The sequence below is a fragment of the Sapajus apella genome, unplaced genomic scaffold (genome assembly GCF_009761245.1).
Source record: "Sapajus apella isolate SASKATOON/1434 unplaced genomic scaffold, GSC_monkey_1.0 scaffold22, whole genome shotgun sequence".
In the NCBI taxonomy this organism is placed as follows: domain Eukaryota; kingdom Metazoa; phylum Chordata; class Mammalia; order Primates; family Cebidae; genus Sapajus; species Sapajus apella.
The window spans coordinates 10,054,778-10,078,495 of record NW_022436962.1 but is presented as its reverse complement, the minus strand read 5'-3'; the positions used below and the strand labels follow the sequence as shown (position 1 = coordinate 10,078,495).

General features: G+C 52.3%; 2 protein-coding genes and 1 long non-coding RNA gene across 6 annotated transcripts in view; 1 reads left to right on the top strand and 2 right to left on the bottom strand.

The window, feature by feature from the left end:
* RASSF5 (Ras association domain family member 5) overlaps window positions 1-3,840 on the bottom strand; it is a 78,333-nt gene extending 74,493 nt beyond the window's left edge. The window contains exon 1 of the mRNA XM_032289025.1: window positions 3,283-3,840. Coding sequence (XP_032144916.1) covers window positions 3,283-3,739 — 457 coding nt within the window. The 5' untranslated portion in view covers window positions 3,740-3,840. The remainder of the gene's footprint in view (window positions 1-3,282) is intronic.
* A 42-nt stretch (window positions 3,841-3,882) lies between these two features.
* On the top strand, window positions 3,883-8,608 carry LOC116558818. The gene is made up of 2 exons (XR_004272178.1): window positions 3,883-4,491; window positions 6,189-8,608. It is a non-coding gene; the product is annotated as an uncharacterized LOC116558818 (long non-coding RNA).
* A 5,149-nt stretch (window positions 8,609-13,757) lies between these two features.
* The window catches only part of IKBKE (inhibitor of nuclear factor kappa B kinase subunit epsilon), a 27,264-nt gene continuing 17,303 nt past the window's right edge, over window positions 13,758-23,718 (bottom strand). For 2 of the 4 annotated variants that reach the window (XM_032289019.1, XM_032289021.1), the window contains 7 exons: window positions 22,682-22,758; window positions 19,722-19,761; window positions 18,830-18,931; window positions 17,480-17,576; window positions 17,226-17,338; window positions 16,623-16,694; window positions 13,758-14,546 (listed from right to left, as the gene is read on the bottom strand). In XM_032289019.1, coding sequence (XP_032144910.1) covers window positions 14,513-14,546; window positions 16,623-16,694; window positions 17,226-17,338; window positions 17,480-17,576; window positions 18,830-18,931; window positions 19,722-19,761; window positions 22,682-22,758 — 535 coding nt within the window. In that variant the 3' untranslated portion in view covers window positions 13,758-14,512. Of the gene's footprint in view, window positions 14,547-16,452; window positions 16,695-17,225; window positions 17,339-17,479; window positions 17,577-18,829; window positions 18,932-19,721; window positions 19,762-22,681; window positions 22,759-23,718 lie in introns of all 4 variants that reach the window. The other 2 variants (XR_004272177.1, XM_032289020.1) reach the window with 2 other exon arrangements.

Sequence of the window (23,718 nt, the reverse complement as noted above, 5' to 3'; positions counted from 1 at the left end):
AACAGTAAGGGACAGAATCTGTAAGGAAAAGTCCCTGAGAACAAAGCCAAAGGGCAGCCAGTGAGTTTCTCTGGTTATTTGCTGTTGACCATTCCCTCCTAGAATGCTAGAAATGGATTCTCACCATCACCACCCCCACCCCCACCCCAAAACACACACATGCACTCACACTACCTTTCTTTCTCTCTTTCCACAGATCCCCACTGGATTTCCTTCTCTATCTAATGACTACGATTTCTTTAATGCTGAAAATTCACATTGCCCCTGAACTTCCCTGTTCACAAATCTAGCATTCACCAGAGCTTGGTTACAGATTTTGAGGTAGGGTAAGCTTAGGTTAGATGAACTTTTGCTAAAAAGGTAGACAGACAATGGGAAGAGTGTTTCCAAAATGCTTTCCTTACCAAAAGCCCCTTCTGCCAACATGGTTCCCACCCAGTGTCAGCCTCCTGTGAAGACAGATGTCATTCACAAACCCACTGCCCTTCTGCTTGTTTCCAAGGGCAGGGATATTTAATAGCACAAACAAGCCATCACTCTCATCAGTCGCTGCATAGTGAGACCCTGCTCTGTGCCTGGCACTCTGCTGGGTACAAGAAACATAAAGACAAGGAGCCAATGCCTTCATGGCCCCTAAGCCAGGCACAGAAGGGTCTCCTCAGCCACAGCAGGACCTTGGTTAGGAGTGGCATTCCTAGAGAACACCTAATAGCCAAATTTTCTGGGATGCCATGGCAGTCACTTCCCCACTGAGCTCAGCAACCAGGCAGTTTGCAAACTGTTCTCGCTGCTTGGAAAGGTAATCCTAGGAGGTGTCACGAGCCCAGACTAGTTGTTACAGCTGTTGGATGGGAGGTGACAATAATATTCATATTGAATTAAAGATTTGTATTGCATTTTGCTAGGCCCTGTTCTGAGTGCCTTATGTATATTAATCCATTTAATTCTCACATTAACATGATGAAGTAGGTAATATTTTTTTTTAAACAAGGAATCAGAACACAGAGATGCCCAGAGGTCACATGGGGACTCAGTGGTAGTCAGGATTCAAACCCAGGGTTCTGGTTCCAGTCTATACTCTTCATCACTGCGTAGCATGGCATTTTAAAAGTCCTCTTTCTGACTGTTGCTTTTCAAAATGAAGACAAACAAAGCAACCCCACCATGGAATCAGACCTTCAACTTAAAGAAAGATGCTCAGCGACTGTGGCCTGCTGTGACTCCACCTGCCTGCCCTCATCTACACATCAGAACATTCCTCAACTTTTGCCATCCAGCCATAGGTTCACGGTTAGTTAAATATTAATAATGACAAACAGAGACTCCTTTCTGTAACCCTCAATTCCAGTTTGGCTTCCTCTCCAGTGTTCAGACATCGATAGTATTAAACCAACTATGTGGGGGCTGTGAGAACCCAGGAAAGTAAAAAGACCTTGCCAAGTCACACACAAAGTCAGAGGTACTGCCCGGAGGGCCTGGATCTTCCTGCCACTAGAAACGATGTATATGACTTAATCAAAGGAGATCGACGATTCTGATGTGACATGAGAATAAATTCATTTAATTGTGGAGTATCACACACAGACACATGCAAATACATACAAATGCACCACTATCACCAAACCAAAAAAAAAAAAAAAAGAAGAAATGACAAAACTGTGCAAAATCTTAGTCCCCCAAAGTCTAAGTACAAACTAGAATTTCGATGAAGCAAATTTCCTGGGATCCCAGCTGTAATAAAAGCCATTGTCGTGAGGCTCCTGCCTCTCTCCCTGTGTGCAGGGTTGTTGGACACAGTAAGGGAATCTTGAAACTGCAAAAGCTGCAACACGTCCAAAGGCAAGTTGCATTGGATTCTACTGCAGTCAAAGGCATTTACTGAGGGACAGCAGCCCCTCTACCCACAACGTATACCTGTACACACCTTTGCTCCCTCCTTCTTCATTAGCGCCTGAACTGGGGGTTCCGGTGGAGGAGGAAAGAGCAGCACCCACTTGCCCTTCCAATCTTTCCCCTCCACTTGACCCAGGCTTAGAGTCTGAGCTCTACTGACCTGCAGCCAGCTGTAGTGGGTGGCACACCAATCAGCCTTGGCTGCAGACTGCAGGCAGAAGAAAGGTAGGGTTTTCCTGACGTGGAAATCGCTGCTGCTGCCCAACACTGCAGTCGGATGGGAGATGCGAGGCTGCTGTCATGGGGGAAGGGCCTTTGCTGAAAGATGCAAACCACAGTCCATTTCCAGAGATGCTTGTTAGAGGCTGTGCCATTGTCTGTGCTTTGGGCTTCAGATATTTGAAATATCCATGTAAACACATGAACACATGGCTATGGATAGCCTTTGCTAAACACGCAATAGCAAATACCAGGGCGGGGGTGGAGGGTGGACATCTATTAAAGGCATACACGCCCCTAACTGTAGGAGGAGAAAAATAATAATCCCCCAAGAAGACTGAAGATTGGCTCAGAAAACCTATACACTGGGGGCCCCAGTGTTTTCTGGCTTTGAGAAGGGCCTGGCTCAGGAGGTGACTGGAGGACCCTGAGAGCTGGGGAGAGGAAGGGACCCTGTCAGGAGCTGAGTAATGTTAGAGCATGATGACGGGGGCAGGAACCCAGGAGGAGGAGGGGGAGGAGGCAGGGGACAGCCAAACATCGGAGCACAGTGCAAAGGTTTGAGGGGCCAGAGGTGAAAGGCAGACGGGGGCACGAGTTCAGGGTGACCTCAGGCTCTCTTCAGCCTCACAGCCTGACTTTATCCAAAGCCTAACTAGGTTTCTTCCCTGTCCCAATAGGTCCCCTTGGAGGAGAGGTCTGAGCTTGTACCATAGGAGGACAAACAAACGTTTGTCATTAACCCTAATAAGCCAGGGTCAACCGCTCATCTCAACAGCAGCCTCACAATCCACTCCCAAGAACTCACAACAAAAGCATGAGGATGCACAGGTAGATGATATAATGACCTTGCCGCCGAGGCCATCACCCCACACCACACAAGCTGCGTGCAAGTGTGTGCGTGTGTGTGTAGGGCTGAGGCACGCACCTGTCAAGAGACAGGTATCTGTTAAATACCACATAGCCATACCGAGGCAGTGGGCAGGCGCTAAAGGATACCGGCAAGGGAACTAAGGAGCAAAGTGTTCCCAGAGGTTACCTCCTTATGGTCGGGGCTATCCTGGAGCCAGAGAGGGTAATGGCCCCTCCCTCCCTGCCCCAGGGCCCTCGCAGTCCTTCGCCCCCAGACTGCGGTGTCCCAGCGTGCCCCTCCCCTGCCCTCACACTTACTAGCGCAGCGCAGCGCCTGCCGCAGCACCTCTCGTCCGCACAGGTCACACCAGCCGGGGCCGACCGGCAGCACCGATTCGGCGAAGCGGTGCCCCTCGCCTCGCTCAGCCGGGACGCGGGGATCCTGAGGCTGCTCGAAGATGCTCCGCACGTCGCGGGGTCGGGGCGCTCCAGGGCGCCGCCGCAGTCTCTGCTGCAGTCCAGGCCGGAGCGGGCGAGCGGGTCGGGAGGCCCGGGGTGGGGGCTCCAGGTTCCCCCTGGCAGCCCTCCGGGCGCTGCGCCCCTCATGCGCCCCAGGCGCAGTGGAGAGGGGCGCCGGGACACAGCGGCGCGAGGACCGGTCGTGGGGCGGCGGCGGCGGCTCCTGGCCGCTCAGGGTCTGCAGATAGCGCGGCGGCTCGGGATCCAAGAGTAACGGGTACGGGCGCTGCCCGACAGCCGGGGACGCCATGGCCATGCCCGGCTGGTGGCTGCGGCTTTGGCAGCTGCGGCTTCGGCAACAGCGCTACTCCCGAGCCAGCCCCGAGAGAAGGGGCGGCCCCACACCAGCGCGCCTTTAAAGGGACCGCAGACCGCTGGGCGGGGCGGGGGCGTGGCGGGGGCGTGGCGATTGCGAGTGGCAGGAAGGAAGACCCGAGGGAACCCCCGAAGGACAGAGGGATAGGGTAGGTGCGGGGCGACGTCTGCGCGACTGTGGATCTGGGGGCGTCTTCACTGGGAGCAGCTGCAGGATTCTGCAGAGGAGCGCCTCGGTACGGTAGAGTTCAAAGGGCGCATTTCTGCTGGGGGCCCTTGGCCTTCAGCCCTGCCTCTTACCCCGGGGATCACTCCCCCCAACACCAGGTCCGCGCCACCCCCCGCACCCCCACGCGCCTCGAGAGGGAGCCGGTCGGAGGAAATGGCTTGGGAACTGGCTGGATGGAGTCGGAGGAGGGCCCCTCCGTCTAGGCATCCGCCCGCCCCCCTCCGCTGATAGCGCCGACTGCGGGCAGTGCTCCTCCGCCCTTCCATTCTCCGCTGGGCGCCGCCCGCGGCCCCATCTTGAGCCGAGCTCCACGCGGATCGGGAATGCCCCGCGCGCGCTCCCGCAGCCGCGCCTGGTCCCATGGCTGGACCGCAGGAAGTCGCCAGCGCAGCTGGGGCTGGCAGAGCTGTCCACGTGCGACTTTCGCTCTGATTGGATTTCCCCTCCCTTCGCAGCCCTGTCGGGTAAGGAATTCCTCTTTCCCGGAAGACTGGGGGGCCCCTGATTGAGAGAACACTCCCGCGCCCCAACGGTTGGGGGAGCTTTATCTTCCTTAGCCAACCCTCCACTCCCCACGGCTGCTCGAATAATTACTGTGGAGATACCAGTTCCCCTAAAGGCCCTACTTGGTACCTGGTATGGACGGTTCGCTCGTGGGACCCAAAGAGAGAACTCCTTTCTCCTGGCACTTTGTCCCATGGATTTACTTCGTGGACCCCTGTCTGGTTTAATGCTCTGTGGTCACCATCTTGAAAGTCACTTTTTGAACAAAGGGCTGGACGTTTTCTTGTTGCACTGGTTCCCACAAATTATGTAGTTGCTCCCACAGACAGGCACCTTTGCCCATAGAAGCTAGCCCATCTCATGGATAAAGAGGACTCCTGGATCTCTGAACCTGGGATGGGGCCCTTTCTAGCCCCAATTTCCTTAACTGTACATTGGGCTGGAGGTGGGGAGACAGCTGGGTGGTAATGGGGCACTTGCCAGGTCCGTCACTCCGACTCAGTGATCGCAGGTTTCCTTTTAAAACACCGGTTCGGTCTGGTCCGTCTAGCATGGTCACTCTGGAAGAATAGTCGAAATTCTTCTGGACCTGGTCTCTCCCTTCCCTTCCCAGGCCAGAGATGGGTCTCCCCCTAGTGCTTCCTAGGGGAATCTTCACTTTTGCTTTTTGTTTTTCCCTTGGAGGTAATTCCTAAAATTTCCAGAGTCCAGTGACCAGGGAATTCCCAGCCAGCTTGCTCCATGTCTTCTCCCTAGTGGTACTCATAGTCCTCTGCCCCCCGAATCTGTAGCAGAGGAAAGGTTCCTGGGGTTCTGGGGCTCACCAGAGGCCGGAGCTCACCCTACGAGGTGGTTTCTGAGGAATGACCCATAGGACAGGTCAACCCCACAGTGCTACCAAACAGGAGCTCCGATGAGGGTTAAGGTGTGTGAGCCACAGGCCACTCCCTCTGACCCACTCCTCCTCTACCTTTCCTCTTCCCTCTCCTAACCTTGCTTTTGCTACATCAAACCTTGGTATGCATCACAGTCACCTGGATTATTAAAGCCCGATTAAGATTATTGGGCTCCATCCCCAAAGTTTCAGAATCTATAGGTCTGGGGCTGGGGTTTGAGAGGACTCAGTTTTAGCAAGTTCCCAGGTGTCGATGCTATAGATCCAGGGCCTCCACCTGGAAAACCATTGCTCCAGGTCTGAGGTGGTGATAAGAGAATGGGCTTCTCTGTTCCTTCTCCCCAAGGTGAATGTACTTCAGCGGACACGACAGAGAAAAGCCCAATGGGGGCTATTCCTGAATACTTTCTGCTGAAGGTATAAAAGGGAAAATACAATTTGCCTTTGTGTTCTCTTATTTCCATCTCCCACTTTTTCTGCAAACACTTCTCTTGGGGTTGTTGCAGAAACCTGTATTCCATATGAATATTTGCTGTGTCCACACTCTGTTACCCATCTCCACACACTTGAGACTCATTCCATTCTAGGAGTGCAGTAGGTGGGTGAGGTCCTGGGCATGGACCCAGCTTGAGCTCTGAGTGACAGCCTGGTAGGGCAAGAAGCAGCAGAGATCTGACAACAGGTGCATCCCTGGAAGATCGGTTTTGAAATGCCATTTGTGAAATAATTGCTAACAGTCTCCATCTCTGTCCTTCCTGGCAGCCTCAAAGCATGGTTTGGGCAGTCCAGCCCAGATTTCCTGGATAGAGAGACTCATGGGGAGGAGCGTCAGCTCTGGCCATGGGAAACTGAGGACCATCTGGAACCATCAGGCATAAAACTCTTCTCCAGTTGTCTGGGCTATGCAGAAAAATGCTCTGATTTTTGTTTTCCTCTTGCAGCTCTGGTTTGGGAGTGGCAGTGGCTGCTCTCAGCATGAATGTGGGAGGAGATTGTGCAGGGCCAGAGCCCTGCATTTGGCTTCTGGGGTGGGAAAGGAGATGAAAATGAAGATATTAATAATATAATTTCATGTAACCAATCCAAAAAGTTTATTATAAAGTTTATCTTAAGGTTCATCTCCCTGAGCCAAGAAATTAGAGTTGGGGTGGGTAGTTGCCCTCCTCAACCTCAGCATGAGGCTCCCTGGCTGGGAGGTGTCTCCTCCAATGCCAGTTTTCCCAGCCCAGTCTCCTTCCTGAAATAGCATTCCCCCCTCCCACAACACACATATAGACTTCTTTCTCACACACACACACACACCCTACATGAATAGCAACTTACTCCTTCTTCCCCAGGGAAAAAGTGCTAAATAAACTCTGGTTTCATTATAAGTTCAGGACATTGCTGGGGTAGGGTCAGATACCTGGACTTTAACATTCTTTGGATCTGTCTGGTCATCCAGGTGACAAGGGTAAGACTGCAGCATGTGCTGAAACGCCTCCACTGGGAGTTTTCCCTCTTGTTAGTAGATCCCCTTGACTCAAACCCATCGACTTTTTTCTGTTTGTGACTCACTCCCAGCAGAGTGGGTGTGCTGCTTTTATTTTTGGCCAAAGGAAAGGATTATGACAGTGAGTTTGGAGTGTGCGGTTAGGGTGTGAGCTCACTTAGAGGTGGTCCCAGAGTGTGTTGGTTTTCCCGTTGGGTGAGTTGTTTTATTGCTGTCCCCCAGCCTCCCTCCCCAAGTCCCCTAGTAAGAAGGAAAACGGAAGGACAGAACATGGCCTGACTTCCTGAAGGGGAAGTTTTGGGTTTTGTTTGGCTTTGAGGCATTTGAAGTTGTCTGAAATCCCCGAAGCTTTCAGGGAACTCCCAGGGATTCTGACAGTTGCACAACTGTCTACATGGAATCACTGTAAGAGTCAGGACAAGTTAGGCTATGCCACAGTAAAAAGCGCCACAGCTCAGTGCCCTGAAACAACAGACTCCTTTCTCGCTCACATGACATGCCTTTTGCAGGTTGGCATGGGCTCTCCGCTCATCAGACTCACCATGTCTAATATTCCCAATCACTGTGCCAAAGGGAAATTGAGAGCACCTGGAGGATCCCACGTCAGCATTTATAAGCTCCAGTCACTTTCGCTCACAGCTTATTGGCCAGAACTAGTCATATGACCCCATCCTACAAACAGGAGCAGAAGTACAATTCTACCATGTGCTCAGAGGGGGAAAGAGCTGGAAACAGTTGGCAATCAGCCTTAATGACCAGTGCAATCTTTGAGGGCATAGAGCGGTTACTCATTCATTTAATGAGTAGTTCTTTGATATCCACTATGTATCAAACACTGTTCTAGGCACTAAAGGTGCAACAGTAAATGAATATGTTCATGAAGCTTATATTTAGTGAAACAGCCAGACAATAGACAAACATAAGAGTAATATGATGTCAGGTTGTAAGTACTTTGATGAAAAATAAAGCACATTAAGGGGATGAAGGTGACAGAGGCTGCTCTATGAGACTGAGTAGTCTGGAAAGACCTTTCTGAGGAGCAGACGTTTAAACACAGACCTGAATGAAACAAGCCCTTTGTGTTCCAAACTAAGAGAACAACAGGCACAACAAACCCCCAAAACTTTCCAAGTTTTATGAACCTGAGTTTGTTCAAAATGCATATTCTTCTACCTGATCTTCTGATTCAGTATGTCTGGATTTTGGCCTGCATTTTGCAAAAAATTTTGATTCACATGGCTCACAGACCACATTTTGAAAATGAGGTTATAGCAGTGAATAGTTACAATTGTGTGAACCCCCCCCGGCCCACAGACATTTGAAAAAAATGTGCTTATATTTTTGTTAACTATGAAACACAGGTCTCCAGCGCTGCTTCCTTTCCTTCTTGGCCAGCATGTTGCATGTGGAACTCAGCTTTCCAAAGAAGTGAGTGCTGTTTGCAATGTGTGATGGGGGTCAGTAATACTTTACATTACTAGACTGAGACAGGGACCATGACAAAATGTTGTGGGAGGATCAAAATGTGTTTGTGAAAGAAATCCCTTGTAAAGTGCTCCATGTTACATGTATTTGCTCAAGAAACATGCATTGAACATTTATTATGTGCCAGGCACTTTTGGCTTGAATGATTTCATCTTCACGGCAGCTCTGTTAAATGGCTGGCATTCCCATTTTACAGATGAGAAAATCAAGGCTGAGAGAAGTCATGTGACTGGCCCAAGGTGTCACAGTCTGGACTCATATCCACTCAGATCCATGAATTTGCCTTTGTCTTGCCCAGCTGGTATAGTAGAAAGGGCAGGGCTCAGAATCTCTGATCTCTCCTTGTAGGTGCAGTTTGAAGAATCAGCAAAATCTTTCTTCAGTTTCCTCTCCCTGTGGAAACCCCACTCTATGGCAAAGTTCTAGTCCAAATACCAGGCCCTCCAGAGCATTCCCAGAATCATCCAGACCTCACTCATGGCTCCTTCCCTGGGATCCCACAAGAAGTCACTTGTGCCTGACATTCAATCATCCTCACGTGAGTTGCAGTTCAGTTTGTACATGTTCGCTTCCCTCACTTGCGTCTTAGCGGTCATTCTGATCCCCTTGTGCAGGGCTAACTGGAGGTGCTCATTAACCTGTGCCTATTCCAGGATTTTTTTCTTCACATATCTTCAAGCCATGGCCCTTGCACCCAGGGATGGGGAGATGGAGGAATCGTTCGGCTTGGGGACCATGGAAAGTCCCAAGGACCTGCTGGGTAGAAGTTGGGGTAGTATTGGGAGCTCCATTTAAGACTCATGTACTTCCTCCAAGATGCTGGTGACTGGGTAAATTTCCTGCCTCCAGATGTTTGTAGCTGGCCAGGGCTGAGGGCTGGTGGGGCACCATCTCCACTCTTGGTGAGATGGGCTTTCTGTGTGTCACCAAACTCTAGTGTTCCCAAGGGGATCTCCTAGGTCCTTGACAGTATTTGGGGACAAGAAAGGCAGACCAAGGTGGGGACAAAAGCAGGGAGGGATACAAGGGCTCCAGGAAAGGTGTCACCATGTAGAGTAGGGGCAGGTGAGGCTTGTTTACCACTAGTTTTAGTGGCACCTCCTCCATCTACATCTCAATTATAAAATTTTTCCATCCTGAGCCGCTCTGCCAGGCTTATGATAAGACTGTGGGGGGTGTGTGTGTGTGTGTGTGTGTATGTGTGTGTTTTCTTTCCGCGTTGGAAAAACTCAGATATTCCAGGCAGATTTGTCAGCAATTTTTTTCCCTCAGCCAGGGGGGAGGCTCCAAGCCACGGCCATTTGCATTCCAACACTAAGCCAGCTCTGGGCCCATTGCAGTGGCAGGAAGCCATGGACTGCGTTATGACAGACCAGCAAGAGCAGGGTGGCCTGGGTGACCTCATGGGCTCTCCCTGCCCCACCTCGGCCCCCACCTGTCTCCTCCTCTGTATCTCCCTGTCCTGCCACTCTCCTTTCTGCTCCCTCTCCCCATGCCCTGCTCATTCCCTCTCTCCCTCTCCCTCTCTATTCCTCTTCTTTTCCCCCTCCCTCTCTCCTTTCTCACTCCCACCTCTTATCTCACCCCTCCTCCTCTGTCTCTGGTGGAGAATGAAAGGGAAGGAACCCACACGGCTCCAGTGGCAGTCATTCTGAGCTTCCAAGAAACATAAACTGAAGCTACTTCAGGTCAGCCTGGCTCTTTCCTTAACACTTCCCATGGGGGTTGCCTGACTAAGGATCCTTTGTGAGATGGAAGGAAAAGAAGCCAGAACTCCGCCCTTTAAAAAATCATCGAAGCATGGCTGGGTGTGGTGGCTCACGCCTGTAATCCCAGCACTTTGGGAGGCCGAGGCAGGCAGATCACCTGAGGTCAGAAATTTGAGACCAGCCTGGCCAAACATGGCAAAAACCCCGTCTCCATTAAAAACACAAAAATTAGCCAGTTGTGGTGGTGGGCACCTGTAGACACAGCTACTCTAGAGGCTGAGGCAGGTGGATCACTTGAACCTGAGGCAGGCGGATCACTTGAACCTGAGGCAGGCGGATCACATGAACCTGAGGCAGGCGGATCACTTGAACCTGAGACAGGCGGATCACTTGAACCTGAGGCAGGTGGATCACTTGAACCTGGGAGGTGGTTGCAGGGCGCCAAGATCACGGCATTGTACTCCAGCCTGGGAGACAGAGTGGGACTCCGTCTCAAATAAATAAATATAGATATAAATAAAAAATCAATGAAGCAGTTTGGAAGTGAATCCAAAATGACCAGTTGCAGCAATCCTTTGAGGATACTGAAGCGAGGTGGCTCCATGAAAGCAAATGGCGGTTCCAGTGGGAGGGTGGCCAGGCCATGGTTGAGATCCATCCTGTCCTTAGACTGGCTCCCCCGGGCTCAGCTCTCAGGGTGGGTGTGGGGTGGGGTGCCTGGTCCAGTGTATTACCCACTGCCAACTGGCCTCTGTTGGGGCATTCACATGCCCTCTGTGGGATCTTTGTAAACTCTGCCTCAGTGTTCTCAAACTTGAACTGGTGTGAGACTCACCAGGGCAGCTCCTTGGTAATGCAGATTCCTGGGCCACACCCTTACCAACTCAGGTGCTGAGTGGGGTCCCAGAATATGTGTTTTGAAGCCAGGACACCAGTCTCAAAAGAGGAAACTGTGGATTCCGGGAGAGAGAGAGCGAGCCCTGCGCACCAGGCCCTCCGGAGCTGACGACTTCCAGCCTGGGTTCCTAGGGCAGGCCCCTTGTCCTTCCAGTTGGGCCCCTTTTCACTTGGATCTGCCTGCTTTCAGAGGCTGCTAGCCATGAATCTGAATGCCACGTGGAATCTTCCCAGATATCTGTGACTGATTGGAGCCCCTGACATGCCTCGTCTGAGACAAGAACTTCTGTTTCCTCTATCTACTCAGTGCAGGCGCAGCTAAATGAGGTGGGGAGGGGGTGGGGAAAGTGAGCAGAGTGTGCAGAGAGCTATCGTGTTAATAATATTGTGTTTAAGGCAATTTTTGCACATAGCTAATCTATTCCTCCCCATAACTGTCCACTCACCACAGGGCGCCAAAGAGCAGTACCTTTAAAATACCAGTTGGACTTGACCTAAAGCCCATCTGTGGTTCCCTGGGGTAGAGCCCAAGTTCCTTAGTGTGGCCTGCAAGGACCTTTTGGGCCGGCTCCTCCCTTTCCACAATACCAGCTTCCTACTTTAACCTACTCTCCAGTAACAAAGAAATGCCTGTAGCTCTTCCCGCCCTTGTGTTGCTGCGGCTCCTACTTGGGAGACAGGAATGCCTCCCAAGTCTTCTTTGCTATGTATCACCTGCTAAGACTCCACTTTGGAGTCACCTGCTCTCAAAGTCATTCACTCCCTGACACCTTCTGAGCCTGCCCTAAGCACCTTCCCCTGTGAGGAGGGTGGCTTAGTGCCACACTTGAGGTTTGCATTCCTATCCTAGCACCTCCTCCGTGATGGGGAGTCATCTGTGGCATGCCTGTCTTCCCCCATAGAGGCAAGCTCCCCATGAGCCAGAAAGGTGGCTTAGTCATCTCTGTAATTCCCGCACCCCATGGACCTGGCACACTGTAAGGGCTCAGTTCATGTCTGATGAACCGAATGAGCTCTTTTCATTTTAAGTGTTATGTTAGGAATCACTGCAGAGAATGGAGAAGTATATTTAAGAGGTCTTCAGACACCTGAAGATCTTATGGGTCATTCTGGGCCATAGTCCAGTCCCTCGCTTTCTACTGAGGTGGAACCAGCAGCTCTGCAGAACCTCAGATCCAGGGAGGCATCGGTGCCAGCAGCTCTGCTTTGTGTAGAAACGAACTGGAGCCACTGGGCGCAGTGGCTCACGCCTGTAATCCTAGCACTTTGGGAGGCCAAGGAAGAAGGATCACTTGAACTCGGGAGTTCAACATCAGCTTGGGCAGCATAGTGAGACCTCATCTCTACAAAAAAATATAAAATTAGCTGGGTGTGGTGGTGCATGCCTATAGTCCCAGCTACTTGGGAGGCTGAGGCAGGAGGATTACTTGGTCATACAGTGAGCAGTCACTACAGTGAGCCCACAACCTGGGCAACAAAGCAAAACCTTGTTTTCCAAAAAGAAAAGAATAAAAAAACCTGAACTGAAGCCTTTGCGTGAGTTTGTCCGCCACATCTCGTGGGCTTTGCTCATGAAATCACCCAGCCTGGATCATATCATCTCCCAGAAATCTGCATTTGGCGTTCATGGATTCCTGGCGCTTTCACTGAGCTCCACCAAGCACGTAGGGTCCAGAGCAGCTGCTGTTGCCAGGGAAAACCCACTGTGGGACTTCCCTGAAGGGCCACTCATGGGCCGGAAGTGTTGGCCAGAAATTCAGGCCAGCAGAGTGGACGAGAGGCGGTCTAGTACCCAGGAACATCAGGGCTGCAGTAGGTCTCTGAGGCCTCAGGACGTGAATGCATGGGCTTGAGTGACTCCATGGGCCTGAGGCCCAAATAGCAAACATGAAGCCACTTAGGCCTGATGCAAGGAAACAACCTCCAGCCACCTCCCCCCTGGGCCTTGAGAGTGCTGGTCTTTCCACAGAGAAGCAGCACAGAGGACATCAGCCTTCCTCGTTTCTGACCCCTCCAGGTCAGTAGAGCGGCCTCAGGATGTGGGGGCTCCCATGAAGATGGGCAGAAAGGATCTCTGGGGTTATCTTTGGTCAAGCATAATGCTATCTTCATGCCTCAAAACACAGAGTGGGACTTCCCCACTCATCCTGCTCTCCTACTGGGGCTACCTTACTACGTTTCTCCTTCCCTTTCCTTCACTCACCCAGGCAGGTGGGTCATCCAGCTCTGGTTTTGGGAAGGCGGGAGGTAAATTTGCAAGCAGTTTGCAAAAATCAGAATGCCTTGCTTGGGCACCACTCTGGATTCTAGACAAAATGAAGGAATGCTTAAAATAACCCATAATACTATTCAAATCCACTGTTAGGACATAGCCTAGGTTTTTGAATAGTGGTAGAGATGGGGGAAAGGCAGTAGCCACTGAGATGGTGGGTTTGAAGCAAAAAAAAAAAAAAACAAAAAAACCTTATTTTTCCCTAAGTTCCAGGCCCCTTACATGGCTTTCAAAATGATGGCAGTGGGGGGAGGGCAGGGCGGTGGGAAGAAAATGGAAGGAATGGGAAGGCACCCCTTGGGTTCTTCCTTGAAATTAGGGCCCATTTAGGGGAAAGGCAGAAAACAGGACATGACCAATTCCCACCCCGTTTCCCAGCACTCCTCACAGATCCCCGCCCAGGCCTCACTGGTTGCCGAGCACGCCCAGCTGAGAGCATTCCCCGACTGCAGACACACGCCAGGGAGAGCCACCAGAAACAGAAATGAAGGCCACATTTATTCCACTTCTTGAAGGTGCAGGCCTTGGATCTGCCTGGACCCACAGGCCTGTTGCCACTGGCTGGCTGCATGTCCCAGGACCAGCCAGAGCCTCAGGGAGTGACGGAGAGGGAAAGGGGAGCCCCATGGCACTGGCCCTGGCCCTGGCCACCCATTTTCTCAACTTCAGGCTCCGTCAGACCAAGCCTAGAAAGAACAGGAGGCTCTATGTTGCCGGGGGCTGCGAAGGGTGACCCTTGGAAATCACAGGGGGGCAGACTGCTATGTTCAACATGAAACGCTTGAAGAGGAAGGAAGATTGTGATGAGGTCTCCTGACCTAGTACCCTGGGGAATCCCCAGGAGGCCTCCTCTCCTGCTGGCTAGGGAGTGAAGTTCTACAAACCAGAGGGAGTGCGAGGGCGTATGAGAGCCTCTTCTCCCCATGGCCCCACCAGGGGCACGGAGGAGCAATACCTGCGCCTGGATAAGATGGAAAGGTCAGCCCAGGCGGTGGCTGCCACGCTCCCCTGTGGGTCCTAACAGAGGTGGCCTGGTGCCCAATCTCAGCTGTGCCGCTTCTCAGGGAGAAAGGCAGTGGAAGGTAATGCTGGCAACATCCCGGCCAGCAGCCAGGAGGGAGGTAGGCTGATGTGATGGGACAGGATCTTGCCCTGGGTTGGTCTCACGGTGCCGGAGAGCAGTGTTCAAGTCATTCTAATGCTTCAGGATGCCTCACGTGCCCCATGGAGCTCAGACATCAGGAGCTGCTGGGACTTTACTTAGCCTACAAGGAAAAGGTACAGGCTAGCAGTGCCCACCTGCTGGAGAAGCCTGCAGACCGCACTCCAGGGCCCAGCACAATTAGCTTTCAAGAGCACTGAGCCATTCAAGTCCTCAGCCCTCCCCTTGTAGCACCCTCGCTCCCTGCCAAGAACCCACTGGCTCTCACCTCTGACTATAGATTAGAATCTCTTGGAAAGCTTATAAAAATCCTAACCCCAAGCTGCACACAAGAGTCTCTGGGGCAAGACCCAGCCATCTGTACTTTTAAAAGGTCCCCTGGTGATTCCAATGTCCAGCCAAGGTTTAGGAGGGGAAAGGAGTTTCAATAGGTTCATTTGGCTCTTTGGCTACAGCTTTGAATAAGAAAGTGAAAATTCACTAAAATAAAGTTTTGAGCTATCTGTAAGTAGATTACATATCACAGCAAGAACAATTTATGTTGGCACTAAAATTAGAACTTCCGGACCAAGAGGGCTGTTTTGGAAAATCTATCCAAGAAGCTGTCAAATGTCCTCTTTATGGGTGTTTAAGAGGATGAGTTCTCTTGCTGGAACAGGACAGGGAGGAGCTGCCTCCCTTACCCAAGGACCCTCTGAAACTCTGGGGACAGACCACAAACTCTGCTCCTGGTTTCTCTACCGCCTGGCCTCACTGCTAGTGTCTCAGATGAGAGTGGCCCCTGGAGAAGAAGTAACATTTACTGAGCCCTTCCCTCCACACCCCGCTACCCACAAGCACCTTGCATATCTCATTTTATTCAATCCCTATGTCAACACCATGAGGTAGAAATCATGACTCCTGTCTTGCAGGGGAAGGAACTGAAGCTCGGAGTGGAACACATCTCCCAGGGTCATGCAGCTGGTAAGACGCAGGGTCAGGATCGAAATCCTGTAGGGATCTCTGCTGATTCTACCTTGTCCTTGGTTCCCAGATAGGAAAATGACAGACACGAGGATGACAGGGGGAGTGGGAGATGCGTGCACGTGTGTACATGTCTGTAAACAGGGCTCCTGGTCTTCAGGGCAAGCAAGGACCTTTCTTTATCCTGAGATTATCTCTTGGGTGGTAACATGAGCTTTAAAAAGTGGGGTTACTAGATGGCAGGGCTTTTTTTTTTTTCACTTCAAATGTGCCTACTTGGTTATGTGAACAGCTAGTAACTCCGTGGTTTTCCAGTTTTCTTTTTCTTTCTTTTCTTTTTTTTTGAGATGGAGTCCCTCTCTGTCACCCAGGCTGGAGTGCAGTGAAGCGATCAACCTCTGCCTCCTGGGTTCAAGCAATTCTCCTGCCTCAGCCTCCTGAGTAGCTGGGATTACAGGCATGCGCCACCACACCCAGCTAATTTTTGTATTTTTAGTAGAGATGGGGTTTCACCATGTTGATCAGGCTGGTCTCAAACTCCTGACCTCATGATCCACTCACTTCGGCCTCTTAAAGTGCTGGGATTACAGGCGTGGGCCACTGCACCCAGCCTCCAATTTTCTTTTATAACTTTTACTGGTATGCAAAATCCCAAAGTCTGAACACTGCTGTGTTCCCACACCAACCTCTCACAACCCCTGAGCACCCCAAGGAGGGGAGTCGAATCAGGAGATGATCCTGCAGCTGGGGCTGGCCCATGAGCATTGGCAGGAGGGACGGGAGCCCCACAAGGCCAGAGAAACACCGGCCTTGGGCATCCCACCCAAGCTGTGTGTGCTGTGGCTTCCTGGGGTAGGACATGGGGATGAAAACAGCACCAACCCTGATGATGGCTGTGGTTCAAGGAGACGGTCTGGGGCAGCTTGGACACAGAGTCCACATGGAGTACAGAGCTGGACACAGGCACAAACGCCATGCCTCCAAGGCCCCCAGCTCCCCGACAGCATGGGGACTCACACTTTAAAACCTCGAAGTGAACCCTACACCTCCTGAGGATGTCAGCTCACTTGTGGACAAAGCCTACGCTTCAACAGGGCTGCTTGGAAAATGGACATGCGCCATCACACCGGCATGGGCAGGCTTGGGGACTCTCTGCCCCCAGGCAAGGGGAGCTTGAACACCCAGCGCTGCTGCACACAAGGTGAAAGCTCCTTACCGTTCGATGATGCGGTTGTTGTCCAGGAGATCAGACGCCAGCAGCTTCATCCCCTCGCAGAGCTCTTGCATGCTGCCAAGGCAGAGGCAGCGGAAGCGGCTGAGGCTGGAGGTCGCCCTGCCTGGACCCCTTTCCTGGGAGGCCCATCCTCCTCTGCAGCCCCACCGAAGCAGCCTCTTTATTCTTGTTTGTTTATTTGGGACGGAGTCTTGTTCCCTCGCCCAGGCTGGAGTGCAGTAGTGCCATCTTGGCTCACTGTAACCTCTGCGTCTCGGGTTCAAGCAATTCTTGTGCCTCAGCCTCCCGAGTAGCTGAGATTGCAGGCGCACACCACCATACCCGGCTAATTTTTTGTATTTGTTGTAGAGATGGGTTTCATCATATTTGCCAGGTTGGTCTCAAACTTCTGGCCTCAAGCTGGTCCACCCACCTTGGCCTCCCAAAGTGCTGGGATTACAGGTGTGAGCCACCGCACCTGGCCAGTCTCTTTATTCTTGCCTCCTAGGCCTAGCGTGAGGCAAAACTCCTTAGGCTCTAACCTCGGCCTGCTCCCCGAAACCCCCTTCCACACAGATACACACCCCCTTTCTCCCCAGCACTTACTGGAGAAGCAGGTCCTTTGGTGTAGGGCTGGGATGAGGAGATATGGGAGGTGAGGAGGCCAGAGCCCCCTTTGCTCGGTCCTGAAGGAGCTGGTGAGATAGCTCTTCCAGGATCTGCAGGGAAGCCATGCTTTGGTCAGCAAGTAGCAGCCACATTTCGTGTGGCTGGGTAGGGGAGTGCCGAGGAGGGGAAGACATGGGTAACAAGCGCCCCGGCCTGCATCCCCAGAGCATCTGGAATTCTGCCATGCCCACCTTGCTGAGACTCTCCTGGACCCCCTGGGCTTCTGTGTTACAGGCAGCCACAGAACAGCCGACCAGGCGCAGGTGGTTCCTGGTCTCGTGCACCACCCTAGAGAGCAGACAGAGACTTAGAATCACAGCAGGACTCAGCCCACTCCCAGGGCTCGCCTAGGACGTCGGGTCTGCACACGGACACAGGTGGGTTCTGGGTATTTTCCTCCCTTGCTGCGTCTGCCCTGCCAGCTGTGTCCTCCACGCTTGCCCACCCCACTGCAATAATGCAGATACACACGTCTGCCTGAGGCCAGGAGGGACCCTTGAGAGCCACAGTGGGGAGCACCAACATCACGCATGTGGCTGGGGCTGGGTGACGCATGCCAGCTCTGGTGAGTGTGGCATCAGTCAGGCTGTAGAGAGGCAGCCCACACCAGGGCTCTCTGTGTGGGGAACTGCCCACACTCTCATTTCCAGTGTGGATTCTCTTCTGTCTCTACGTGGAGGGAAGGAGCAGGAACATTTTCCCCAAGGCCCAGAGCTGTTCAACCAGGGGCTGGTACTCAGCCCTGGCCACACATGAGAATCACCTGCAGGAGCTGTAAAACCCCGATCTCTAAGCCCACTCCAGAGCAATGACACCAGGATTTGTGGTGGGTTGGAGTAGGAGAGGCAGGCATCAGTGTCCTCATATGAGGGTGGGGGAGTGCCAGGTCTCAGCCCCATAATAAGCTGAGGCCCCACAGGCCTCTGAACGTGGCAGCACATGGGAAACTGTCCTCTCTTCTCAGGAGGGGCAGATGTTCACACAGGCAAATCACAGAGGGTGGGCCTGATCTGAGAAGGCAGAACCCGAAACTCCTGAAGGGGACACTGTGACAGAGGGTTCTATGTAAGGGTCACTGCCACTGTCCTTATCCTGGGGGGCTTGTGTTCTCCGAAAGAGATTTCTCAACACAACTAGGTGGATGGTGGAAAGAATCCAGATTTGATTTGATTTTACCCTCAAAAGCCCTGAGGAATCCAGATAGTAGAGGCAGACAGAGCCACATATGAATCTTGGGTCTGCCGCTTACTAGCCATGTGATAGTGTGAGAGAGGCCTGTTCCTCAGAGCCTCAGTTTCCTCATCTAGGAAATAGGGTGATGATATCTCCTGCATAGGGCGTGTTTTGTGGGATTAAAGCTAAGGTATAGAAATCTCCCAGCCAACTGCCTTGTCCACCCAGGGACACAAAACCACTCATCTGCTCACACCCATTCACTCACTCCTCCCTCTCCCTTAGGGTCCCACAAAGCCATGAGTCCTCTGAAACTTCAAAGTGCCAGGCCAGGCCCTGGGCTCCATGAGCTCAGGAGGGGCTGTTACCTCATCCTCTTGCCGTGCGTGACTAGGGACGCTTGATACTTCTGCACGCACTCCTCCTGGAACACCTGCAGGAGCCTTTTGGCTAAATGACTGAAATTCACCCTAGAACAACAGGGACCAAGGTACAGATGAGCCGCCAGAACCACCTGTGCACAAGCCCAACATCCCTTGGTCTCCGTCACCACCGGGTCATAAGTGCCCAGCCCTGCATCCACAACAGGGCTATGTCTCTGGGAAAGGAGGAAGGACGATCACACACTTGGATTGTGAAGGCCGAGGTGGCCAGCAAAGCCCACATCAGCAGGGACACATGGGAGATGCACAGCGGGTCCTCAAGAAACACACACGTGCTCAAGCTTAGTCCTCAGGAAACGGGAGGAAGGCGAGGCAGCCATGGAAAGAAGGTAGGGGTGTGTGTGTGTGTGAGTGTGAGTGAGTGTGAGAGAGAGAGAGAGAGAGAGATCAGTGTACTTGTAGAACTGGGGGAGTGAGTTCCCAGATAACCATTAAATCAAGGAGGGCCTCCTGGACGTGAGAGTGTCCGGAAGCATGGGAGACAGAGGAGCAGGGGGAGGCTCGGGGAAGGTTCAGGCAGAGGTCGGAAGCAGGAAGTGGTAAGTGGTCAATCAGTACAATTTGAGAAAAAAGCCCGGCAAACAGCCTCGTGCATACCAGAAATAAATCCAGTTACATCAAGATTGCATCTGAGAAGCCTCCCTCCGACTAAGCTATGCACACTCCCTCCGCTGCCCCATAACCTGTTAGCCCCAACTCTGCTCAGCTGCAGCCTGCTCAGGGCCCTTCACCACCTCTCCTCTGGCCTTGAGGATCGTTCTGCCCTGCGGGCACCCACCCTCCTGCCCACCTGCCTGCCGGCAGACAGGCCACTCACTTATCCAGCTTGTGAATCTGCTCCTCGTTGTAGCCGAGCCCTGGAGGAAACAGACAGGACGGATGTCACCTATTCAGTCAGTGAAACCGTGCTGCAAGGGCCTGGAGAGAGTTACAAAGACGGACAGCCCAGGCTGCTTCCGGGGAACTCACGGCCCAGCGGAGCTAGGGCAGAAGAGGAAAGCCAGCACCCAAGTTGCTGATTAGGACGAGGCCCCGGCCTCAAGAAGCTGTGGGGAAACTGCGTGAGGGCCCCCGGGGAAGGCAGCCTGCAGTGCAGGGCCAGGGTTGGGGGTGGGGGATGTTTAGGGGGCTTGGAAGGAAGCTTGCTCAGTCATAGCCCCTTATCCAGCACCCTCCCAGAGTGACTGATGCCTGCAGGTGGTCCCATCCCTGAGTACTCACGGTCTCTGCCTGCAACAAGCTAGAGAAACCAGGCCACCACCTTTTACCTACCCCCTCTGCCCAGCCGCTTTAGCCAGAAACGCTGAGGTTTTCATGGCCTTGGCTGCGTCCTGAAGGGCCCTTAGGCTCGTGTACTAGAGAGATGCTGCCCCCTCCTGGTCTTTGCAGAAATGGGCCTCCAGCGTGGCGGCAGCCCCAAGATGAAATGATGCTGGTTCACTTTGTGAGCCTCCCCATCCCACTCCCCTAATGGCAGAAGCCCCCTCCTGGGCCCTGTACCCGGCCAGCTGAGAGCATGTGTGCAGTCCGAGAGGCCTGGGACAAACCTCAACCCTTCCTCCTGTTGGCAGGTGGCGCTAGGCGAGTGATTTCACCTGGCTGAGCCTGTCTCCTCAACCGTCACGGGTGCCACCTGGGAGTCCCGTGAGGCTCAAGCAAGGCAGTGCCCTGAAGACCACTAGGCATTTTAAAAGATGGTATCTTTCAACACACAGGGTTTTAACAGTTAGGGGTTCACTTTTAATTTTAATAAAGGACTCTGAAAGACCAATAGAAGGAAAACTCATTTGAGGCTGTAAAATGGGATGGTTAAGAGCAGCTGGACCTAGATGACTTGGGATACTTAACCTTTCCGTGTCTTGGTTTTCTCATCTATAAGATGGGGAGGGTAATGATGCCTAGAGGTGTCATGTTCGAGACAGGGTCTGGCTCTGTTGCCCTGGCTGGAGTCCTGCTGTGGTGCCATCTCAGCTCACTGCAGCCTCAAACTCCCAGCTCCCAGGCTCAGGGGATCCTCCCACCTCAGCCTCCCAAGGGACTACAGTTGCGTGCCCACGTCCAGCTGGTTTTGTCTATTCTTTGTAGAGGCAGGTATTGCTATGTTGCCCAGGCTGGTCTTGAATTCCTGGGCCCCAGTGGTCCTCTAGCTTCAGCTTTCCAAAGTGCTGGGATTACAGGCATGAGCCACTACACCCAGCCTCACGTACGTATGCATATGTGTGTGTGTGTGTGTGTGTGTGTGTGTACTCACACACACACATGTTTATAACACATCTCTATTGGGAAACTAAATTTCTGCCAAAAAGAAATATAAAACAATAAAGCAGGCTGGATGTGGTGGTTCACTCCTGTAATCCCAGCACTTTGGGAGGCTGAGGCAGGCAGATCACCTGAGGTTAGGAGTTCAAGACCAGCCTGACCAACATGGAGAAACCCCATCTTTACTACAAATACAAAATTAGCCAGGCAAGGTGGTGCATGCCTGTAATCCCAGCTACCTGGGAGGCTGAGGCTGGAGAATCGCTTAAACCCTGGAGGCAGAGGTTGTGGTGAGCCAGGATTGCACCATTGTACTCCAGCCTGGGCGACAAGAGTGAGATTCTGTCTAAAAAACATAAGTAAAGTAAAAAATAAAAGAATGCAATGGGAAAGCATCCTGTAGTCCCAGCTAGTCAGGAGGCTGAGGTGGGAGGGTGGCTTGAGCCCAGGAGGTTGAGGTGACAGTGAGCAGTAGTGATCATGCCATTGTACTCCAGCCTGGGCGACAGAGAAAGGCCCTGTGTCAAATATATATATTAGCATGTAATCATTATGAAAGGATTTCTAAGGAAATAACTGACATATTTATGTGTATATATACACATGGGATTTTGAAGACACCACACAAAAAGAACACAAAGTATTTCTTTAGGGATTTTGTTTATATTGATTACATGCTAAAATGACACTGGATATATTGGGTTGAAAAACACATTAAAATTAGTTCCACTTGTTTCCTTCTACTTTTTAAAAATTGGCTGCTAGAAGACTTAGAATTGCCTGGGTGGCTGGCATTCTATTTCTAGTGGACAGTGGTTTTTAGATAATCCCAAGGAGAGAAGAGAATTTAGCAAACAAGCCCAAGACCTTCAGTCTATGGATTAGGAAATGCTTGGGGCCTGGGAGGGGAGAGAGAGGTTTGGTTCCTGGTGTGTTTGTTCTTCAACCTGAGAGTCAACCAGGGCCTCCACAGGCTCTCTCCAGCCCCTCACCGGCCCTCCCTGGTCCCACCCTTGCACTACCCCACAATGGCAGTCACTTTGGCGAAGCAGCTTCTCACCCCCAAGCCCCTGCCACAGTGTCCTTGTGAGAATGATGGGATCATGCTGCCAAAATCCCTGGCCCGGTGACTCAAAATGGCACTTCTCCTGATTTACCCCCTTTTCCCCAGGACACCATGGTTAGGGACACTCTATACTTTAAAGTACCCTGCCGACATGAGGAATCTCTTTCCAGGGCAACCTATTCTAGAGCACCCAGGCCCCAGCCCACTGCATCCCCCACTCATGTGATCCAAGCCTCTCCTGTGGCACCAGGCAGGTGTGTAAAGGTTTCGCATCCCCCACTGGCCTGCAGGCAGCTTGCAGACACGGGCCCTGCCCTGGACCAGCTGAGCAGAACCATCCACTTAGTGGGCCTCCAGCAATACCAGCTGGAGTAGCAATGACTAACCAGAGAAAAGGAAGAAAGAAGGGAGACAGAGGAGAGAGTAAGGGCATCCTGACCTCCCGGGCTCACCTGGCCTCATCCTAGACTTCTTGAACTGTTTGTAGATGAGGTTCATCTTGTCCAAACAGCACTGAATCTGCTGGATGCTGTGGGCAAGGGACAGAGAGAAGGTGTTGGAAGAATCTAACAGCACAGAGCAAAGGAGAGGGGTGGCAGTGGAATAGGGGAGGAGCTGTCTCCCTGCAGGAGGAGCCTCACTGCCACAATGGTGGGGGATCACTCTGGGAGTGGAGGTGACTGTTTTGTCCCCAGGTTTATTTGAGACCTCCTTGCCGTCAGCCGGCCATCTCTCATTCTCATGGCTTATTCTCCCTCTCTCTCACACACATGCACTCACAGCATGAGTTAAGCAAGAGATAAGAGAGACAGGAAGCCAAGCAGGACAGGCAACAGGCACGCGGCCTTTACTACACGAGAAGCTGTGACACTAGGCCCTGGGAAGGAGCCTAGGCCCCTGAAACCTAAGAGCGTGTCTGGCCGTGACAGCTGGGGATGGAGAGCAGCTGAAATCTCTCTCTGGTCATCTGGAAAACGCAGAAGAGCATAGCTTCTTGGTTTACCCAATGCCTGGCACACAGCAGAAACTTAACATAAATAATGAATCAATAATCCTTGTTGAAAACAAGAATGAGTCAACAGGCTTGGTCCTGCCCGGAGGCAGGGGAAAGGGGAGATGGTCTCCCAAGGACCTTCTCCATCTGGGGTTGAAGGTCATTATCACTTCTTCCTTCCCCTTTTCAGGCTGGATACAAATGCTCTGTTTGAGAAGTCAGGAGTGTGGTGTGTGGGGAAAGTTCTTCCTCACCCGCAGGCCTATGTGGCTCCACGTCTTCCCTGCAGCACCTCCAAGTGACCCCATCTCTCCTACGTTTGGAGCTGGGCTCTGAACAGACCACAAGCTTGTTCCAGGGCTCTGCCAGCTGAAGGAGCCTGCCCCGCCAGGAACATGCAGGTGGAAGACGAGGTAGCTGGGATGGAGCCTCAGATCCACTGCCTTCATCCAAAAGGACGGTGCCTCGGATCCTCAGCCTTCATCCAAAGGACGG